The sequence below is a fragment of the Lagenorhynchus albirostris genome, chromosome 15 (genome assembly GCF_949774975.1).
Source record: "Lagenorhynchus albirostris chromosome 15, mLagAlb1.1, whole genome shotgun sequence".
NCBI lineage: Eukaryota > Metazoa > Chordata > Mammalia > Artiodactyla > Delphinidae > Lagenorhynchus > Lagenorhynchus albirostris.
The window spans coordinates 74963078-74985710 of NC_083109.1; the positions used below are offsets into that span (position 1 = coordinate 74963078).

Below are 22633 nucleotides of genomic sequence, written 5' to 3' on the forward strand. Positions count from 1 at the left end.
TGCTGAGACGCATGCCATAGTTCCTGGGGGGAGAGCTTAGCAGTGCCACTCTTGCTTGCAAGATTTTCCCTATGTTTTCTATTAGGATTTTTATGGTTTCAGTTGTCTTACAGTTAAGTCCTTAATCCATTTTCAGTTAATTTTTGTACTTGTGTAAGATAGGGGTCTTGTTTCATGCTTTTGCATGTGAATATCCAATTTTCCCAACATCATTTATTGAAGAGACTGTCTCTTCTCCAATGAAAATTCTAGGCTACCTTGTCAAATATTAGTCGATGGTATATGCATGAGTTTATGTTGGGGCTCCAGATTCTGTTCCATTGGTCTATGTGTTTGTTTTTATGGTAGTACCATACTGTTTTGATTACTATAGCTTTATAATATAGTTTGAAAGCAAAAGTGTGATGCCTCAGGCTTTGTTATTCTTTCTCAGGATTGCTTTGCCTAGTTGGGGTCCTTTAAAAATTATGGAAACTTGGGGATTGTTTTTTGTTATGAAAAATACCATTGGAATCTTCATAGGGGTTGCATTAACTCTATTGATAGCTTTGGGTAGTGTGGAGACTAACAATATTAATTCTTCTGATCTACGAACGTGGGATATCTTTCCATTTATCTGTTTCTTCATTTCCTTTCATCGATATCTTACAGTTCTTAGTGTAGATATCTTTCATCTCCTTGGTTAAAATTATTCCTAAGTATTTTATTGTTTTGATGCTATTGTAAATGGAGTTATTTTCTTTATTTCTTTTGTAGATCCTTTGTTATTAGTGTGTAGAAATGCTATTGATTTATACATGTTGATATTATATCTTGTGACATTACTGAATTTGTTGATTAGATCCAATGGTTTTTTGCTGGAATCTTTTTTTTTTAATGAGTTCAGCTTCTTTTATTTTTCCATTTGAGGTGTAGTTGATTTACAATATTATATTCGTTTCAAGAGTGCAACATAGTGCTTCAAAATTTTTATACATGAACTCCATTTAAAGTTATTATAAAATATCGGTTATATTTCATGTGCTGTACAATATTTCCTTGTTTATTTACTTCATTTCTTTTTTTGTGGGTCTGTTCCACTAAAATTTTAATATGCTTACTGAAATTTATATTTCCTTTTTTTCCCTTTTTTATTCAAGTATAGTTGATTTAAATATTATATTAGTTTCAGGTGTACAGCACAGTGATTCAGTATTTTTATAAATTATACTCCATTAAAAGTTATTACAAAATAATGGCTATAATCCCGTGTTGTGTAATGCATCCTTGTTACTTATCTATTTTATCCATAGTAGTTTGTATCTCTTAATACCATATCCTATCTTACCCGCTCCCCCTTCCCTCTCCCCACTGATGAACACTAGTTTGTTTTCTGTATCTTTGAGTCTGTTTCTGTTTTGTTATATACATTTGTGGTTTTTAAAAAATATTCCACATATAAGTGATATTATTCAGTATTTGTCGTTCTCTGACTGACTTATTTCACCAAGCATAATATTCTCTAGATCCATCCACATTGCTGCAAATGGCAGAATTTCATTCTTTTTTATGGCTAATATTCCATTGTGTGTATATATATATATATACATACATATAAAAACACCACATCTTCTTTATCCATTTGTTTGTTGATGGACACTTGGGTTGCTTCCATATATTGGCTATTGTAAACAGTGCTGTTACGAACATAGGGATGCTTGTATCATTTAGTGTTTTCAGTTGTTGTTTTTTTTCCTGGATATGTACCCAGGAGTGGAATTGCTAGATCATATGGTGGTTCAATTTTTAGTTTTTTGAGGAACCTCCATGTTGTTTTCCATAGTAGCTGCACACATTTACATTCCCATCAGTAGTGTACAAGGGTTCCCTTTTATCTACATATTCACCAACATTTGTTATGTAGACTTTTTGATGATAGCCATTCTGAGGTGATATCTCATGATGATAGGTGTGAGGTGAAATCTCATGGTTGATTTGCCTTTCCCTAATAATTAGCGATGTTGAGCATCTTTTCATGTGCCTGTTGGCAGTCAGTATGTCTTCTTTGGAAAAAATGTCAGTCAGGTCTTCTACCCATTTTTGATTGGGTTCTTTGTTTTTTTGATATTGAGTTTTATGAGATGTTTGTATATTATGGATATTAACCCTTTGTCATATTATTTTGCAAATATTTTCTCCCATTCAGTAGGTTGTCTTTTAGTTTAGTTGATGGTTTCCTTTGCTGTGCAAAATATTTTAAGTTTAATTAGGTCCCATTTGTTATTTTTGCTTTTGCTTACTTTGCTTGGAGGCAGATCCAAAAAAATATTGCTATGATTTATGTCAAAAAGTGTTCTGCCTATGTTTTGTTCTAGGACTTTTATGGTCTCATGTCTTACATTTAGGTCTTCAATCCATTTTTTTCTTTTTTTTTTTTTTTTTTTGCGGTACGCGGGCCTCTCACTGTTGTGGCCTCTCCCGTTGCAGAGCACAGGCTCCGGACGCGCAGGCTCAGCGGCCATGGCTCACGGGCCCAGCCGCACCGCGGCATGTGGGATCTTCCCGGACCGGGGCACGAACCCGTGTCCTCTGCATCGGCAGGTGGACTCTCAACCACTGCGCCACCAGGGAAGCCCCCCTTTTGTAGTTTTTATGTTTCTAGTTGTGAACTTTTCTTTTTCACTTAGAGATATACCTTTAACATTCCTTGTAAAGCTGTTTGGTGGTACTGAACTCTTCTAGCTTTTTTTGGTCAGAAAACTTTTGATCTTTCCATCAAATTTGAATTAAAGCCTTGTTGTGTATTCTTGGCTGTACTTTCTTCCCTTTCATCACTTTAGATATATTGTACCACCCCCTTCTGGCCTGCAGAGTTTCTGCTAAAAAGTCAGCTGATAGCCTTATGGGAGTTCCTGGTATGCTCCTGTTATGTAACCTGTTGCTCAGCAGGGCCCGATCTAGGCTGCTAGTGAGTGGGCCACGTCTGCTGGGTGTGGGTCTGTTGTTGTCTTATAGCTGATGTTTGCTCACTAGTGGGTGAGGCTGGTCCTGAAGTTAGAGCAGGCTCCCTGGAGGGCAGGGTCAAGGCCCAGAGGATTCTGGGGCTAGTACCTGCCCACTGATGGGTGGAACTGGGTTCCAGGGTCTGTGGCTAGAGTGCCCTGGGGGTTCTGGGTCTAGTGCCTGCTCATCGGTTTGTGGGGCTGGGTCCTGGGCTTGCTGGTGGGCAGAGCTGTGTCCAGGGGGGACTGTGGGCTCAGGGGACCTTAAGACAGCCTGTCTGCTGGTGGGTGGGGCTGTGTCCACGCTGTTAGTTGCTTGGCCTGAGATGTCCCAGCACTGGCACCTGCAGGCTGTGGGCCCCAGGTAGGGCTGCCAGCACCAGTGTCCACGTGGTAAAGTGAGCTCCCAAGACTGGCTGCCGTCAGTGTCTGTGCTCCCAGCGTGAGCTGCAGTTGCTTCCTGCCTCTCCAGGAACCTCTCCAAGATCAGAGGGTAGGTCTGACTCAGGCTCCTTTCAAATCACTGCTTCTCTCCTGGGTCCTGGAGTGTGTGAGATTTTGTGTGTGCCCTTTAAGAGTGAAGTCTCTGTTTTCCCCAGCCCTCTGGGTCTCCCAAAAGTAAGCCTCACTGGCCTTCACAGCCTAATGCTCTGTGGGTTCATCTTCCCAGTGCAGGACCCTCTGGACTGGGGAACCCAACCTGGGGCTTGGACCCCTCACTCTTTTGGGAAAACCTCTGCAATCATAGTTATTCTCCCGTTTGTGCGTCACCCATGAGGGTCATGGGGCTTGACTGTATCATGACTCTGCCCCTCCTACCTATCTTGTTGCGAGTCCTTCTTTATATCTTCAGTTGTAGAAGATCGTTTCTGGCAGGTTCTGGTCTTTTTCACATGTGGTCGTTCTGCAGATAGTTTTGATTTTGGTGCACCCGTGAAAGGAGGATCTTTCTACTCCACCACCTTGGCCCATAGGTTATTTAAACGTGTAGTCTTAATTTCCAGATGCTTGGGATTTTTCTAGTTAAACTTTAAAAATATGACTAACTTAGGGCTCCTCTGGTGGCGCAGTGGTTAAGAATCCACCTACCAATGCAGGGGGCACAGGTTTGATCCCTGGTCTGGGAAGATCCCATATATTGCAGAGCAACTAAGCCTGTGCACCACAACTACTGAGCCTGAACTCTAGAGCCCACAAACCACAACTACTGAAGCCCGCGTGCCTAGAGCCCGTGCTCCGCAACAAGAGAAGCCACCACAATGAGAAGCCCGCACACTGCAACAAAGAGTAGCCCCCGCTCACTGCAACTAGAGAAAAGCCCATGCGCAGCAATGAAGACCCAACACAGCCAAAGATAGATAGATAGATAAATAAATAAATAAAAATATGACTAACTTAGACGCATTGCTGTCATAGAACATGCGCTGTGAGTTCTCAGTCCTTTGGAATGTGTTGGCATTTGCTTGATGGCCCAAACTAGAAACAGCCTAGATTTCCTTCCGCAGGTGAACGGCTAATTAAACTGTGGTACTTACACGTTAGGTGGCTGACGCTACTTAGGCTGCCATAACAAATACCACAGATGGGGCAACAGACAACAGAAACATTTTCTCACAGTTCTGGAGGCTGGAAAGTCCAGGATCAAGGTTCCAACCGGGGTTGGTTTCTGCATCACCGAATCCTCACATGGAAGAAGCAGAGATTTTTTTCGTGTCCTTCCTTTTTTATCAAGACTGTGCCAACAGCTTCTATCAGATCAGGGCTCTACACTTCTGACCTCATTTAAGGTTAATCCCCTCCTTAAGGCCCTGTCTCCCATACGGTCGTATGGGCAGGTAGGGCTTCGGTATCTGAATTTTAGGGGGACATGACTCTGTGGACTACTACTCAGCAATAGAAAAGGAATGAACTGTGAACTGTTGTTACACAGGATAACTCGGGTATGTCTCCAGGGAATGGTGCTAAGTGAAAAAAAGCCAGTCCTAGAGAGTTATGTCCTGTACGATTCTATTTATATAACATTTTTAAAATGACAAAATTTTAGAAATGGAGGACAGAGTAGTGATTGCCAGGGATTAGTGTTGGAGGTGGGGCCACACGAGGGACCCTGTGTTGTATTGGAACTGTCCATAGTCTTGACTTTGCTGGTGGATACATGAGTCTCTACTGGTGATAACACTGTAAAGAACTTAAAACACCTACATACGTAAATGAGTGTAACTAATTGGGGAAATGTACGTAAGACTGGTGGACTGTACCCAGAGTCAGTCTCCTGATTGTGGTATTGTACTGTAGTTTTGCAAAATGTTACCACAGAGGGAGACTGGGCAGAGTATATACAGATCTCTCTAAATTCCTTCTTTTTTTTTTTAAGATTTTTATTTTATTTATTTATTTTTGGCTGTGTTGGGTCTTTATTGCTGCGCATAGGCTTCCTCTAGTTGCGGTGAGCAGGGGCTACTCTTCGTTGCGGTATGCGGGCGTCTCATTGTGGTGGCTTCTCTCGTTGCAGAGCACGGGATCTAGGTGCGTGGGCTTCAGTAGTGTGGCACACGGACTCAGTAGTTGTGGCTCCTGGGCTCTAGAGCGCAGGCTCAGTAGTTGTGGTGCATGGGCTTAGTTGCTCTGCAGCATGTGGGATCTTCCCAGATCAGGGCTCGAACCCGTGTCCCCTGCATTGGCAGGCAGATTCCCAGCCACTGCGCCACCAGGGAAGTCCCTCTTTCTTTCTTTTTTAATAATTTTATATTTATTTGGCTGCTTTGGGTCTTAGTTGCGGCACATGGGATCTTCGTTGTGGCGTGCGGGATCTTTTCATTGCAGTGTGTGAACTCTTCGTTGCAGTGCACGAGCTTCTCTAGCTGCGGCACACAGGCTCCAGAGTGCATGGGCTCAGTAGTTGCAGCGCATGGGCTCTCTAGTTGTGGTGTGTGGGCTCTATAGCGTGTGAGCTCAGTAGTTGCAGCGTGTGAGCTTAGTTGCCCTGCAGTATGTGGAATCTTAGTTCCCCAACCAGGGATCAAACCCACGTCCCTTGCATTGGAAGGTGGATTCTTAACCACTGGAGCACCAGGGAAGTCCCTCTAAATCCTTTTTTTTCTTTTTTTTTGGTTGTGCTGGGTCTTAATTGAGGCAGGCAGGCTCCTTCGTTGCGGCTCACCAGCTCCTTAGTTGTGGCATGTGAACTCTTAGCTGTGGCATGCGTGTGGGATCTAATTCTCTGACCAGGGATTGAACCTGGGTCCCCTGCATCGGGAGTGCAGAGTCTTAACCACTGCACCACCAGGGAAGTCCCAAGTCCCTCTAAATTCTTTCTTAAAACTACATCTAAACTGCAATGATCTGAGTAAACAGTTCAAATTAAGTAATGTGCAACGTTTAGTTTGCAGATTGTGTAGGGATCATGTTTGACAGAATTCTGCTGTTTTCATTCATACTTTCCCAGCTTTTAAATATTAAGCAAATATTCAAATATTTTCCTCCCCTGCTCTCCCAGTGTTTTTCTGTTTCATGAGGTCTACTTTTTATTTGTACTACAATGTTGACTTGAACTCATTCTTAGTGGTCTAAAGCAGGGATTAGCAAACTCTGGCCCTCAGGCCATATGTGGACTACCGTCTGTTTTTGTAAAATTTTGCTGTAACTCAGACAGTCCATTTGTTTACATATAGTCCATGGCGGCTTTCACGCTACAATAGCTGAGTTGAGTAGTTGTAACAAAGACCCGATGGCCCATAAAGCCTATTACAGAAAACATGCTGACCCCTGGTCCAAAGGATTAAAATATAAAAGGCAATTTTATTCCAAATGTACACAATTTGAATGTTTCCATCAAGAAAGTAAAGAAAATATTTCATCATTAAATTTTATTTGGCATGTTTTCAATTACTTTTAAATATTAAAAATTCTCTTGAAATTGAGAGTCAAAATATAAATTATAATGAATGAATATCAAAGTTTTATCTAAAATTATTGAAATGATGCTGTTTGAGTCAATAATGTTATTTTGAAATGTTAGATATTTTATTAAAAAAATACTCTGATTAGCAATTCCAGTGTTTGCTGTCAGTGTAAAGAATCGGAATTATGATTCACCCCTGTTACATCTGGTCTTACGTATATAGAAATTTAAGAGTGATGGTTACGGTTTATTATTGCAAAGGGCTGCTCTCCTGCCGCATGCAAAACGCTGTGAATACCTCACTAATCCATGAGCACATCGAGGACCACGAGTAAGAATAGTGAGAAAAGTGAGAAATGGGAAACTGACGCTGGGAAGCAGTACTGCCTTATGCGAGAATCTGCCGTACCGCCGGTAACTGAGAGGAAGGCTTTGAAGGGTTCATGAAACAGCTTTTTTCTTTTCTCCAAGTGTCCCCACTACTCAAGTCCTCCCCACCCTCTGCGGTGGAATCTGTCCCCCATGCTCATAAACCTCACACCTATGGCACTGGAAGCAACACGTCTTGTCTTGAGGACGCAGGGAGGCGATGTGGAGAAGCGGGTCCCTGGGGCCCGGATGGTGTGAGTCAAAAGAGAGGACGTTGAGGGGCCTGGTGGCTGTGACACCTGGCTGCACTGTGCGTGCGTGCGTGTGTGCGTGCGCGCTTGTGTGCGCGCGCGCGCGTGTGTGTGTGTCCAGGTAAAAGGCCCCTCTTGCCGAGTCCAGTGATGACACAGGGTCAGACTCCAGCAGAGAGACCCTGACCTTGGCCACGGGGCTTTTAAGTTGCCCCTGGGCAGGCCCTGGCTCCCTGCACGGGATCGGCACGGGCCAGGCTGCAGGGGCTGTGGGGAGCCGCAGCCAGCTGTAGCTCCAGCCCTTTTCCGTGAGCTGAGAGTTATGATTGGGGAAGATGGGGGCTGGGTCCATGCCCGGCTGGGTCCGGGACGGCCGCCTTCAGCACCGGGGCCGCAGCTGGCTTCCATGGAGCTTCACAGGAGGCTGAATCCTTTTCTGGAGCATCAGCCTGAAGAGAATCAGTCCTGGACACCTTAACCCTGACCTACCAGGCCGGGGAGAGGAGGGAAAACATGACTTCCAGGGAGTGTTAGGGGCCCGTTTGAAGTTACTGAACTGGCAGCACAATTCTGTGATTCTCTCCTCGCATTCGGCCACGGTGGCCCAGGCTGGGGTGGCCAGTGCTGTATCTAAGCAAGGCTGGGGTTTAGCCAGTGTGGTGTGTGGCTCCACAAAGCAGTAGCGAGCAGGGACGCTGGGGTGTATGCGGGGGCGATTACGGTCATTCACCGACGGGGGAGGGGGGAGGTGAGAAACGAGGACAGTGCTGGGGCGGGGGGGAGGGGGCAGTGTGCAGAGGCTGCAGCCAACGACTGCAGGGGGTGGTTCCGGGGGAAGCCAACAGCAAGACGTGGAGTCAGGATACAGCATCTGAAATGAGACCAGGGAGGAGCTGAGTCGGTGCTGGCGCCGGAGCCCGGGTGTGACCATGGGAGTGAGAATCACAGTCGCAGCGTTGCTGGAGAGGCTGGCAGTGAGCAGGGGGACACCTTCATGGCCTGAGTGCGGGGTGGTGGGCAGGCGATTGCACCCAGGAGGATCTGAGAGCCGCGAGGCTGTAACGAGGAGGATGCTGGAGAGAAGATGCTCCCCGTTTTAGAGCGCGGCGAGGGGGAGGGTCCCGGGGGGCGGGGGAGCAGGACGGTGAAGGGAGAATCCGAAGAAGCCGGATGGAGAAGGGGGTTTGTGCTAACAACTGGCCAGAAGGTCAGGGGGGAAGGGAGTGCAGTGGACCCGAGGGGATGCTGAGGGCCAGAAGGATGAGACCGCCACGGAGGCAGGTGGAATTGGCGCCGAGGTCCGAGGCAGAGGGTGGTCATGCGGCCGAGTGGGAGACTCGGGGGTGCAGAGTTGGGGGCTGCCTTCTCCCCCTGCAGGTGTAGGCGAGGGGCTGGGAGATGGGACAAACACGTGGGCGCCCCCTGGAGATGGAAGCCTGCAGAAGGGGCCCCGCAGATGCCCCCGCACGTCGGGAAGGCAGGGTGGGAACCTCCCCGACCCTCTGGAGAATGGAGGCTGCGGGTGTGGATGCTGCTCCGTGTCGAGTTCCAGGATGTGTCAGTGGGGCTGGAGCTGGAGAGAAATGCTCGAAAAAAGCGGGAGGCATTCGGGTCTGGCCATGGAATCCTGGGAGTCTCCTTCGTTAGCAGAATCTACCCTCATGGGCAAGACCCTTGCTACCAGGTCCCCAAAGGCCTTTCTGAATCTGGCCTTTGGGGCTCCTTCCTGTAACCACTCCTTTCTGGCCATCTGTCAAGCATCACTTGCATTTTCCTGTTTTTATCTTGGCATTTCTTTTCTTTCTCAAACATTAGCAAATAAAATCCTACCCAGACTCATCAACCTAGTCTGTTGGAACCAATAGGGAGATCAGAAATTCCCTGGTAAAGTCCAGTCTCTGGCCTTCTTTCCATTTTGGAGGTGAGGAAACCGAGGCCCCTGGAGAGGCAGGGACTGACCCGGCTTCAATCCGTTGCATCCCTGTTGGCGCCTCTGCCCTCAGGCACTATGCAGAAGGGACTCAGAGGCGCCACCACCTGGCCCTTAGCAGGACTTCAGGGGAGGCAGACGGACAGGGACACATCTCCCACCAGCTCAGGACTCTCAGGGGTAGAGGCCTCCCAGAGCTGAAGCGAGTTTGGGGAAACCCAGGAGCAAAGGCGAACTGGGCTGCAGCTACACCTGGCTGAGACAGAGGGCTGCATTCCATTAACTCAGCAACGTCCTTGAAAATGCCTTCCTGCCCATCAGCCTCTCTCAGAGGCTCTCACGCCACCCTCTTCACTCGTCCCCTGGATGTAAGCCCACTGTGGGGGGGGGCGGCGAGCCTTGTCCTCTTGGCGCCTGCAGTAACCCCAGCACCTAGCACGAGCCCGGCCAGCAGGACGCCCTCCATGTTCGTCACATAGATGAATGTCCATTGACTCCACACCCACTAATGGATTCGGGAAATTTCACTGCTGTGAGGGGTGTGTCAACCACAGCAGTTGACATCTTAGTTGCATTATCACAGACCCACTGGGGTGAAGATCCGTCTGAATGGATGAAAATTCCAAATTACAGAGGAATGCTGGTTTATTACTTCCAAGGACTGTCCACTTATTGCCCAGAACTTTAGTTCTACTTTAATAATTAGATATGAGAATACTTTGTTTTCAAGAACACGATTGAACGCTTGTACGCATCCACGGTCACAAACGGCCCATCGATGTCTGCCCACCGTGTAAGGAAGCTCTGCTTTGTCTATATAAAATTTCTGTATACTAAGATCATCCCGGACCAAATACGACATCTTGTGGGCTGCTTTGGACCACACAAGCCACTAAATTAAAAAAAAAAAAAAAACCTTAGATGTACAGACTTGGGTTAATCATAATCCTTGATTCATAGCATATTCTCATCAATGAGCCATTCACGATACTCTTGTTTCTTTCTCCCTTTCCTTTCCTTTCCTTTCCTTTCCTTTCCTTTCCTTTCCTTTCCTTGCACCAGTTCACAGCCTCTGGAATATATACCTAGTGTCAACTAGAAGTGAGGGTTAAGTGGGTAAACAGTGTCCTTGCCATTGCTGTTTATGGGATGGACTAACTCAGCCAGCCTTTTCTCGATGGTAACGTGGGGCCGTGGCTGTGGTGCAGGCTGTGGAGGGGGACCACCTGGGTGTGTGTCTAGGTTATGCACTTGAACACAGGAATGTTACCTCATCGCTCTGGGCTTTATTGTTCTCACTGTCCGATCGGGGTTACACCTTGTAAGGCTGTTGAAGACATTAAGGGAGAGAGTCCATGTGGGAAGCACAACAGTGCATGCAGAAAGCATTCAGTGAACACTGGCTACTGTCCTTACTGCTAAGGAGGGGCTGACCTCTGTGACATTTCATACTGCTAGTGATGCATGAGGTCAAGATGAGAGCTAGTGAGAATCAGGATAGCCCTGGAAGCAGAAAATGTCTTTCTGGCTCCAACAAGGTTACAGTCTCTTTATGGTCCAGCAGGATCGTGGATCAGGCTGAAAAGTCAAAGAGAACAGAGCTTCTCCTCCAGAATCATTTTCTGTCGCCCAGTGATTCTTTCTGCAGCTTTTGGCCAGAACTTCACCTTGACCTTTTTACACAGTCTGAGGCAGTAGTTCTCAAACTTGATTGTGCGTGAGAATCCCCTGGAGGGCTTGTGAAAACACAGATCCCTGGGCCCCACTCTGTTGCAGATTCACGAGGTTAGAGGTGGAGGTCTGAGAATCTGTGTTTCTAACAAGTTCCCTGGTGCCGATGCTGGTCTGGGGACCACACTTTGAGAACCATTAGTCTCTAAGCAGTGAACTATGATGGGGAACAAGGGGCAGTCAGGGGAGGCTTCCTGGAGGTGAAGGCCTTTGAAGTGAGCCTCAGTTTGCCAGACGGAGAAGAGACAGCAAAGGGAACAGAAACAAAGAGGTGTGAGTGGCCAGTGTGTGCTGGGAAAGGCCTGCGGAGATGACGCCGACAGGTTACCAGGCACTAGAGAGGCAGGACTTCGCAGGCCGGACGAGAATCCAGGCTCCACTCTGGTGTCCTCTTTAAATCAGGGATGGTTTGGAACCTGGGAGACATGTGAGCAGAACTGGCAGCAGCATGGAGGGGGGGTTTAGGGAGAGTCAGGTAAGAGGACAGGGTAGCAGTTGAAGGACAAGAGAAAAAGACAGCCTTGACTCTCTGCCCAGGTGACTCTCACCCTCCTTTAGAGTCTGGAGGATTTCTTCCGTGATACTAGTTTCAAACTAGGGGGGTTGAGACCCAAGATTCCAAAGGCATGAGATGAACTAGTGGGTGCGAACAGCATTTAAAAGAATGAATAAAAAGACGACAGAATAAAAAACAGAGTTCGTTGCACACAGCAGGGGTATTGCTTCATCAAACCTGTGTCAGGCGTGTGCGCATGCCCTGCATAAGCACGATGGATGTGGGTTACAGTCGAGAAGGTTTGCGCGCCAAGGTTCTGTGTAGTCGTGCAGTTCAGGGAACCAGCCAGGAGTGGCCTCACCCACCTAGTGCAGGCCTTGTTTGGGGCGCACGTCCTGAGGGGCTGACCATCCTGCAGTAGAGAAGACGGGTCCCGTGGAACCCAGAAGGGGAAGGGCTGAGTGGAGGGAGGGGGAGAGGAGCTCGGAGAGCAAGCTCAACCCTAGGAGGGTCCAAAGAGGGGGAATAAGCAGGAAACAGGCCCTCAGGGGAGGCTTCGTGGAGATGGCTTTGGGTCTGACCTCAGTCAGTGGCTCAGCTCCTGACAGCAGGCCCTTTGGGAATAGATCCTGTAGATAAACGCCAAGAAACAAGGGGAACTGGTGTGAAAAGGTAAACAAGGTTTTAAAAAGTAACCTGAGTCCCAAGAGAGATACAGAGTCCAAACAGAGCTTGAAGAAACCTTAAACATCAGCCAACACATTCAAGTGACAGCTGAGGAAACTGAGGCCAGTTTGCTTGGGACCTGCTGAGGACACGGGCCTTGAAGGCTTCTGGTCCATTGCTCTTCCGGGCCATGTTGAGTCTCCAAACACCGGCTCAGAGGCTAAACTCCAGGTCACCTGCATCAGGGGGTCAGTAAACATTTTGTGCCAATACCCCAGATGCTCCCCCCAGACCCTGCCCTAGTTCCTCCTTCCGCCCACCAGGTGAGAAACACCCAGGCCTGTGAGTTAGAAACCCTGGAACCACCATGTCTGCAAATCTTTGGCAAAGAATCCTCATGACAGGCTTCCCTGGTGGCGCAGTGGTTAAGAATCCGCCTGCCAATGCAGGGGACACGGGTTCAAGCCCTGGTCCGGGAAGATCCCACGTGCCGTGGAGCAACTAAGCCCGTGCACCACAACTACTGAGCCCACGTGCCACAACTACTGAGTCCGCACTCTAGAACCCGTGAGCCGCAACTACTGAGCCCACGTGCCACAACTACTGAGTCCGCACTCCAGAACCTGTGAGCCGCAACTACTGAGCCCAAGTGCCACAACTACTGAAGCCCATGCACCTAGAGCCCCTGCTCCGCAACAAGAGAAGCCACCGCAATGAGAAGCCCACGCACCACAAGGAAGAGTAGCCCCCGCTCGCTGCAACTAGAGAAAGCCCACGCACAGCACCGAAGACCCAACACAGCCAAAAATAAATAAACAAATTTATTAAAAAAAAGAATCCTTGTGGCACTGGCACTGAGTTGGTAAAAATGAAAAGTTACTTTGTCTTTTGTGTGGGCCGTTCTCTATACAACTCCCATGGGCTCTGGGACTGTGCACACGAAACTCTATCCATGCTGATGGGCTTGCAACCTGCCCAGTTTTAGGTCTTGTTATATTCAGATGTTCTCATCTTACACATTAAGAAACAGTTCCAGACAAGCTCTGTGTTTTTCTCAAGGTCACTGAGAACGGAAGGCACCGGGGTGGCTGCAGGCCCCCTGCCTGCTGGTCTAAGCTCCCCATTGGAGGCTTCGGGCAGTTCTGGTGTGAGATCCTACAAACTAGCTTTGTACTTCTGTAGTGCTCAAGGAGACCAGCAATTTCATCGTGTGGAACCATCTTTGATGATATTATTTTCTATCTGATAAATAACCCTATTATCTTGAAAGGAAACTTCCCATGTCTAAGAAATTGTTCAGAAACTCATATGGAAAAAAAAAATGGCAGAGTTTAAAAAATAATATGTGAAAAAGCCCATGTCACTTTGTCACCTTTCCTTCAACCGATTTAATAGCACTGAGGCCAAGTTTGCTCCTCAGGACGGATACACCACACACCTTGGGTACCCACAGCTGCATGGCTAAAGGCAGTGTCTGTTTATGCTATGTAGGTATGTACATGGACAGTCGTATCTTATTTCCTCTCATCCACTTTGCTTGAGGCAGAAGAAAGGATCAACAGTCAACACTGTTGTGAATATCCATCCGAAATGGTAATTATCGCATTATGATATTCGCTCTTTTACTTGTCATGTACCATTAGAAGGTAACAAGATCATTGTCAGTCAGAGATTGTGGAGATAATTAGAGCATCTATAGGTTAGCAGGAAATCAAATTGGTGCTGGTACCCATCAATGCCGGGGAGCAGAACGTAATTAGAGGGAAAATATGCAAAGGTTGAGAGGAATGAAGCCCCGGGGACTAAATACCATGACTGATTTGACAGTCACTTCCGGTCTCACATTGCAGATGGCGGCCTGGAAGTAGATGTGCGGGAGAAAGCTGGGCAGTCTGCCAGAAACAGCAAGGCACGCCCGCTGATGGCGAGTCTTGGGAAGGTCCCGAGAATTGCCTGATTTGGAAAAGCACAGTTTATCACGTTTTCCAACCTACTAGTTTTTCTTCAAGTTATTTTCTCTAGTCTGGGAGCCGGGTATCGGCATAAAAGCAGGGCTGAGTGAAGTGGGCCGTTATTTAAGCCCAGCATCAGATTTCCAAGCCCGTGAGCCCAGTACCCCCAGCCGGGAGCCTTCCAGAGCCCCCCGCCCCAACCGCCCCGCACAGCTGCAGGTACAGACCCAAGCCCCTGGTTTCTGTTCGCTTCCAGTCCATCTTCTCCGACAGCGGCCACCCGCCTCCTGCTAAGCCGGACTGCTTTTGTTTTGTCCAGTTAGGATTCAAACGCCCGTCCAAACCATCTCATCCAAACAACAATGGCATCGTATTGACACCAGAAAATCTAACAATTTTTACATCTTGGAAAAACGAATTTTAGAGGACGAGGGAGAGGTCTGCAAGCTGATGAGGGTTACGCCATGTAGTTCAGTGAGACACAGGAAAAAGACAGGAACAAAATACCTGGAAAGTCTGAAGTTACATACAACAGACTGAGTCCACAGGTTGTAATGGCAAGAACAGGCAAGCACCGGCTGCCGGCAAAGGCCCTCGATCAGATCTGTCATCAACGCAGACAGAGCACATGCTGAGTTTTGAAGGAGGCCTGAGACACAAAGGGTGCTGGCTAAATCAGCCCGCACGTGTATCACCTACGAAATCTAAAAGCACCTTCCCAGGACTGACAGGACTTTGCTTAGAACATACCAAAAAAAAAAAAAAAATTCCTGATTGGGTAGAGGGCAGACGTTTACAGAAACTAACTGGCAGTGTCTACGTGGGTCAGGGAGGGCAGTCAGCCTTCCGTCGTCACTCAAGGGTTCAAGGTGTTTCTCTTCCAAAGCCCTGTCTTGCAAGTATGGCTTCTTCACTATGGTAAGGTTGGCCATCCCACACAAACAAGCAGCTGGAAGCTTAGTTCACATTTTTTAATAACATGGCACAGTTTACATAACACAAGAAGGCTCCGCCGATGAGAACATGCTGGAGACTCAGTCGCTTCACGTTTCTTTTCACATAGGATCTAGAAAGGACTTTATTACATACAGGAGGAACAGCAAAAAGGTCTGTATAGAACGATCTCTTTACAATACTGAAAGCTACCACTACGGTTCCAGTGTATATATTCCTTGGATTTTTTTTTTCCTTTTTAGTTGTTGTCTTAAAAAAAAAAAAAAACACTGCACAACATCTGGAATTCACAAAATCTGAAGCTCACAACTAAACCTTCAGTTGACTACTAAAATAGATCTCTCTGCTTATTAGAAACAATGGTCTGTAGTTAACTTTTTTTTTGCAAAAACAGGATAACAACGTCAGATAGCACTTTAATATACTAGAAGACCAAATGGAACTAATTTTATTTCATACATATATTTTACAGTCCAGTAGACAAGATATATTGTATTTCTTTGCTAGTAAAGTCATATTCTCTCCAAATATGTAGACAAGAGGCTGAATGTATTATAAAAGTATCATGAAGAGACAGATTTGATGCAAACTCAAAAAAACACGCACACACAAGACCGTCTCTCCGCCACCTTTCACCCTCTGGAATGCTCCCCGGCCCCACAAGGTTGACCTGTTTCGGCTACTCCCGGACGTGATTACCGACGGGAACATGGTGAGCCACGCTGGGAAATATGCACCTTAACTTCAGCAGTTATTGAATACAGTGATAACATATCCATCATCTGAGAAAACGCGAAGCTTTCTTTCAGGATCTGTTTGTTTGGGTGTAACTGGATCTCATTACAGAACGAGGAGGTGTGTACAGATAGGAAACAGGACACACTAAAAAAACGCATGGTTCCCGCATGAGGGGGTGTGTGAAATCACGTGACTGATGGTGACGAGATGCTGGCGGCCTGTTTGTGTCCCCTGATTTTGGCATCTGACAACTCCCATCCTCCCTGGCACTGGTTGTTCACGGCCTTGGTTACCTTTCCGAGGCTGCACTCCCCACTTCCCCCAAAGGCCCACAAGCGGCAACTTCAGATGCAAAGTTTCGGCCTGGGGTCCAATTTGCAAAATCGGGTGTTTCTCCGTTTGAAATAACAAGCAAGGAAAACAGAGTCATATCACATAAGCGCTTGTTCAGGGAAAATATGACCTTAAGTATGTTGTAAATGGACTTGAAAAGGCTCCTTTGAGTTAGGCGGGCTTTTGTGAAAAGCCCTAACATTCATTGCATAGTTGAAGGGTTTAGCTGTCTAGAACAATACATGGGAACACAGCCGAGCCGACTGTGGTCGCTGATATAAAGTCTGCAAATAGCACATTTTAAGAAGTATTAATGTATTATGTTACTTAATCTTTATCTATTTACATCTGTACAAAGTAAAGCTTTCATCTTACCCTTTGCATATATGAACCATTAGCTCATGAAGCAATCTTTTTTTTTTTTTTTTACATAACTATGTACACAGCCTTCCCTTCTCATCTGAAAGACCTCTGCACGATGGACTGTGTGGACTGTTGTCTCCTACCCCCGCCCGCCCCCCCCATTATGTGTGTTGTCATCTTCACTGTTTTGGTTCGAATCAAAAAGTTTTATACGAGAAACCAAAAGAGTGGGGAGACATGAGAACATACGAATCGGCTAAAAGATCTGAAAAATTTCAACATAGAATATACAAAAACATTTCAAAATCTGCGCTGAGTCTATACACTTTTTACAAGGGGAAGTGCTGAGGGCTCCCCCCGCCCCGTCTGCGTCGGTCGAGACGCGGGACCTCTGCCTGCGCGCTCTCTCGAGTCTGGCGCCTGCGGCCGCGGGCTCTCTTCATCCTCTTCGCGTCCCGTCCTCTCCTTACCGGGCTTCGATGTCCTTCAGCGTGTGGGAGGGCGGCCGCTCCCTGATCTCCGCGGAGAGAGGGGTAGTCCTCCGGGGGGACACGGGGCGGCCCCCCAGCGTGGAGATGAGCGGCGGAGGCGCGCTGAGCGCCGCTGTCGGGGGCGTCTTGTTGAGCAGTCCGTTCTGGTGGCCCGCGGTGGGGCTGATGCGTGGGTAGTGCATGCTGGGCAGGCCGGGCGCGATGAGGCCGGGGTGCGGCAGGTGTCCGTCCAGGGAGGCGGGGTGCACGGCGTGGAGCCGCGGGTGCTCGTAGTCCTCGCGGAGCACGTGCAGGCGCTCACGCTCGTCCAGGTGCACCCCGCGCTCGTGCTCCCGCCGCGCGTCCACCGACAGCGGGTGGTGGTGGTGATGGTGGTGGTAGTCGTGGGGCTCCCGGTCCCTGAAGGAGCGGTCGGCTTCGTACAGCCGGGGGGCCGAGAGACGGTGCAGAGGGTCGCTCCTCAGCAGGAAGTCCCTGCCCAGCGGGTCTCTCCGGTGAATGTCAAGTTCCCGGTAGGGGTCCCTCAACGGGTCCCGGATGGGGTCCCAGTGGAAAGGAGGATACGGGAAGCGCTCTCCGCCCGGGATGGGGCTGATGCCCATGAAAGGCGTCATCATGCGAGTCCTGTCCAGGCTGCTGATGCTGTTCATGGGGTGTATGCCCGTCACCCCCACGGTCATGGGCATGGAGGCCAAGGGCCCCGCGTGCACGCTGGCCGAGGAGCTGGGCGGCGGCGGTGGCGGCGGCGGCTCCGAGGACCGGTGGCTCTGCGGGGCCTCGGCGGGCAGGTCGTGGTCTTCTTTGCGCTCCTCCTTCACCTTGACCTCGGTGCTCTTCTTGGGGTTCTCGTAGGCCGGCTCGCCCTTGCGTGGCTCGGCCTCGCGGCTGGCGGCGCTGCCCGGCCTGGCGCTGTCGCTGGCGGGCACGCGTGCGTAGGGCGACGGCACCCGGGCTAGCTGCTTGGCTTCCTCGCCCGCGCCGCGGCCCTCGTGGCCATGGCCGTGGCCGTCCTTCTCGGGCAGCGGGCCCTCCTTCGCCTTGTGCTCGTCGGCGCCCAGGTCCTTGCGGGATTCCGAGTGTTCTCTCTCCCTGTCTTTGGATTTGTCTTTCTCACGAGCCTCGGTGCTCAAATGAGCCCTGATCTGTTCGGTGGAGCTGCGGCCGTGCCCCAGGGTGCTCCCTGGGAGGACGGGTGCTGGTGAAGGGTGGCTGGAGTGTCTCTTCTCGACGCTTTCCCTGAGGAGGAGACACCAGGAGGCAAATGAGACGGGCTGCCGGCCGGCCAGGGGCTGCCAATGAGATGGCGGCAAGAGGCTGCGCGGGGCTCTGGCCCCCACGGTCCCCCGGGCAGCCGCACGTGCCCTTCGTGGGCAGGGTGACTGGCCACCCTGACCTGACTGGCCTAGATTTTAGAGGAAGCTCGAGGGGATGAAGTGCTAGGGATGACGAGGCTGGGAGCGTCTGAGGGGGGGAATGACGCTCGGTGTGTAAGAGGCACAGGCCAGGGAGGGAGAGCTTTCGGAAACCTGAACGGACCAGCGTGGTCAGTGCGTCAGTGATGGGACCACACAGCCCGTCTGCCTAGAGTCTCAGGATCTTTTAGTGTCAAGGATCAAGTCTTAAGAGCCCCAAACCTTCCTTCCAACGTTGCAGTTCAGAGCCAGTGGGAGGAGAGTAACGGGGAGATTATGGGAACATCTCCGTCCCGAGGTCGGGACAGAGGGCTGGTTTCAGAGAAGAGCAGGCAGATACAGGGCGGCCTCCAAGAGGCAGCACCGAGGGGGTTAAAAGGGAAACCACAGTTTCTGGATTCTGGGGGTGCAAAAAGCACCTCTGCATTAGGAAGGAGAAGAAAGCCATAATCTCTTGAGAAGATTGATAGAGGAAAGCCAGAAGGAAAAGTGGGTCCAGAGACACAAAACCTCAAGGGACAGGTTGGGAACAAGCTCCATCTGTGACTGGAAATGTGGAAGGAGAAGCTGAGAGGCCTGTCTTGGGTGGGGACTTAAGAGTGCGGGGCACAAAATGCAAAGCGACAGAGGACAGCACGGTAAAATGTGAAGAGGCCGGCCAGGAACCTGGTGTGTTTTAGAGACGACCCGAGACAGACCTGGCAAAGGTGAGGCGGGAAGCAGGAAGCCTGGGTAGCTCAGAAGGCAAGGGGGCCCCGGGGGAGAAATTAAGGACGTTTCCCCTACCAGTTTTGTTTCTAGCCAACGTGCAAAGGCTAAGAAGGAAGAGCATCTTTAAAAGGTAAGAATAAGGCTTCCCTGGTGGCGCAGTGGTTGAGAGTCCGCCTGCCGACGCAGGGGACACGGGTTTGTGCCCCGGTCCGGGAGGATCCCACATGCCGCGGAGCGGCTGGGCCCGTGAGCCATGGCCGCTGAGCCTGTGCTCCGCAATGGGAGAGGCCACAATAGTGAGAGGCCCGCGTACCGCAAAAAAAAAAAGTAAGAATAAAGACGAGTGTATTTTATTAAGTTTCCTGACTTTCATCTAAAAGGCCATTTTTAGCTGCATCAAGAAAAGCGGGGCAAGGTTTGCTGCCATATCGTGCCTTCTCTTCGCTGACAGACCGTCCAGAGAGCTCCTGGTCTAGGGGCTGCCGGGTCCAGACGCACCTCACTGTGGCAGTTTGCAGCTCAGAGCTGCATGTCATAAACGGTCCTCCCATTGGCTAAGAGATTTTTACCATGCTGTCCTGAAGGAAAAATTCGTTGTCTTTTTAAGAAAGAAATCAGTTGGCATGATGGCCTATTATGATGGTCTACTTAATCTGTTGCATTTAAAACCTGCAAACTTGAATTCTTTTAAATCCCTAGGAAACACGTACATATGTATACACACACACACACACACAATATACACAGTAAAGGAAAACTAAAGATTTGGATCGTATTTGAGATTTAAATAGCAAAAGGAAAGTGTTATTAGGTATTTTCTGTCAAGCGTATCTTGTGTATTCCTTGCTAGTTCATTCAAAATGAACATACCCTAAAGAAAGGGGGAAAAAGGTAGTATGCTTTGTTAAGAATGCTTATAACATTCTTCAGAAAAAATAACTATAAGACATTTTCCTCTTGAAGGCTATTTCTTCTTTAGGCATGGGTTACCACGTATGGAGATACAAATGGTTAGTAAAATTAATTATCCACTGGCAAAACAAAACCCAGACCCAAACTGCTTGGTGAGGTTTCCCTAAATCTGGGTTAGCAAAATTTTATCAGTTATCTGTGAGCCCAGGATTTGAGTTTGAACAAAATTCGAGAGAAACACAATGAGACAATGGAAACATGACTTTCTAAAAGAAAGCAAAAAAGGGAGAGAGAGAGCAAAAAACCTATGGATGAGTCAATGGACTGCACGAACTTGAAAGCAAAGATGGTGTTGATTCATGCTGTGTGTGTCTTCTGGTCCAGGCTCCATGTTGCTACCTTCTTGAGAGAGATTTATGTTTGCGGAGACTAATGCTCACGGGGACCTTGAGTGTGGAGCTGCTCGTGAGTCAGATTCACTTGCTCTGTACTGATACAGAACTGTGATGCTGGCCTGTGGTCACGATGCACTGAAGGGCCGGGCGGGGGGGGGGGGGGGCGGGGGGGACACCACCCCGGCTGTGTGACGGGCCGAGGCTACAGCTGAAGCACGAGGCTGGGCTGGGGAGGGTGGGTGGCCAGTACTTGGCCCAGAGCGGGCTCCCCCATTGGGACTCGAGAGCGGGTTCTTTGCGTACCTTTCTTTGTCATCTTTACTAACGGATGAGTCTCGTTTATCTACATCTCTATCTCTGTCATGAGCTGCAGCGGACGCGCTACGCTCCAGCTCCCCTGGCTTCAGCCAGGGCGGAGGGGTCGGGAACGACGGAGGCGTTCGGTGCAGCCGGTTCCAGGGCTCGTGAGGATTGCTAAAGTTCTGCACACTGGGGCCATCCTTGTGGCCGAACACTGAGTTGGGTGCTGAAATGGTGAAGTGGAGAACAAAAAGGTTTCAGAGAAATTATATAATCTGCTGTAATGAAGGTACTTACCAAAAAACTTTTAACAGCATTCAGAGTTAAAATGAATACATATTATTGGGAGCTGGAAAAGGAAAGGAGATTAACAGATTCATTAGAGGAACTTGTCCTACACTGGAGAGGTAAGTAAGCTCACAGCGTTTTTTCTTTTTTTTAACCAAAGGCAAAGGGGCGGGAGGGGCTGATTGAAAAGCAAGGGACCCAGCAGGTATGGGGATCACCTAATCACGCCATCCGGCACACGCAGACGTCCCGAGCATGCAGAGGACTGTGACCTCGGTCAATAGCTCAGTTCAGAGCAGAATTCATGGTTATCCTCTGCCCACCACGACCCTGCTAATATGACTGCTGCCCCCGTCCACAACCTTAGCGACCAGAACTAGAGTCAGCAGAGACCAGACAGGGTCCTGATCCAGACACATATGGTCTCCACGCTATGTGGAACCGTGACGGCTGCTTCAAGCTGCACTGTAAGTCTCCTGTAGCCGGAGGCCATGACGTATGGAAGGCACGAAAGAAAACAAGCTGATATTCAGTGGCTAAAGCATGTTTAGAACAGGAGCCCTTCCTCCTTTAGACAGATTGAGCAGTGGAAAACTGCACAGTCTTCCTGGATTATGCAGCCCCAAGTGTGGCCCTCTCCTGACGGTCCTGAGCCTGCACTGCCTTCCTGTTCTTCAGTGCGTTTTCTCACTCCCGCTAAAGCAAGATGAAATTTAAAAGTTGTCTTTACATCTAATGGGAGCTGTGGCTAAAATGTGGGATAGTAGAGATGGAATATGGATGAAACTGTGAACTTCAGCAAACTCCCTGGAGTTCAACTGACTACACTACCTTTCCTGACACTCAGGAACATCTATCAACTGCGGGCTAGCCTTAAAACGTTGGTTTAGACCTAACTCCACTGATGAGGCCTGCTTTTGCAATGATATCACCTAAGTTTGTTTCCCAAGAGCGCGGTTCCCTTTTACCTAGAAAGGTCTTGAGCCACAGACAGATCAGAGTAGATGAATAATTTAAGGCAGATTTTAAAAAGCCAGAGGGTACTCACTAACTGAAGGATTTCCAAGTCCCCCGAAGGCATTGCCCCCAACTGCTGCCAGGCCGGTGAACGTAGACGGCCGATTAAAAGGCTCTGCAGACAAGATTGGGAAGAAAGACATGGTTGCAGGACTCCACTGAGTGAGGAAGACAAGAGCTTCCCGGGAGCTGGGAAGGCGGTGGGGGGTCCTTGCCCCATTTATACTCAGACCTGACCTGTCCTACATCTCCCGCCAGATTATGCAAAGGGTTTTCATCCTTTTGCATTTGGGCATGGGGTTAGCAAAATATTTATGAAAGCTATTTTCCAGAACTATGCATTTTGCCCCATTTCTCTCTTGCTGGGTGGGGAACACTGCCCAAGCCACAGTACGCTCAGATGCCTCCCTGCCTGTCTCCCCTCTTCCCAGAATGTGCCGTG

At 48.9% G+C, this 22633-nt stretch overlaps 1 protein-coding gene across 3 annotated transcripts in view; it reads right to left on the reverse strand.

Annotated features, from left to right (window-relative positions):
* Nucleotides 1–15234: 15234 nt before the first annotated feature.
* Nucleotides 15235–22633, reverse strand: part of AUTS2 (activator of transcription and developmental regulator AUTS2) — a 1123105-nt gene continuing 1115706 nt past the window's right edge. For all 3 annotated transcript variants that reach the window (XM_060122925.1, XM_060122924.1, XM_060122923.1), the window contains 3 exons: nucleotides 22223–22306; nucleotides 20890–21112; nucleotides 15235–18392 (listed from right to left, as the gene is read on the reverse strand). In XM_060122925.1, coding sequence (XP_059978908.1) covers nucleotides 17132–18392; nucleotides 20890–21112; nucleotides 22223–22306 — 1568 coding nt within the window. In that variant the 3' untranslated portion in view covers nucleotides 15235–17131. The remainder of the gene's footprint in view (nucleotides 18393–20889; nucleotides 21113–22222; nucleotides 22307–22633) is intronic.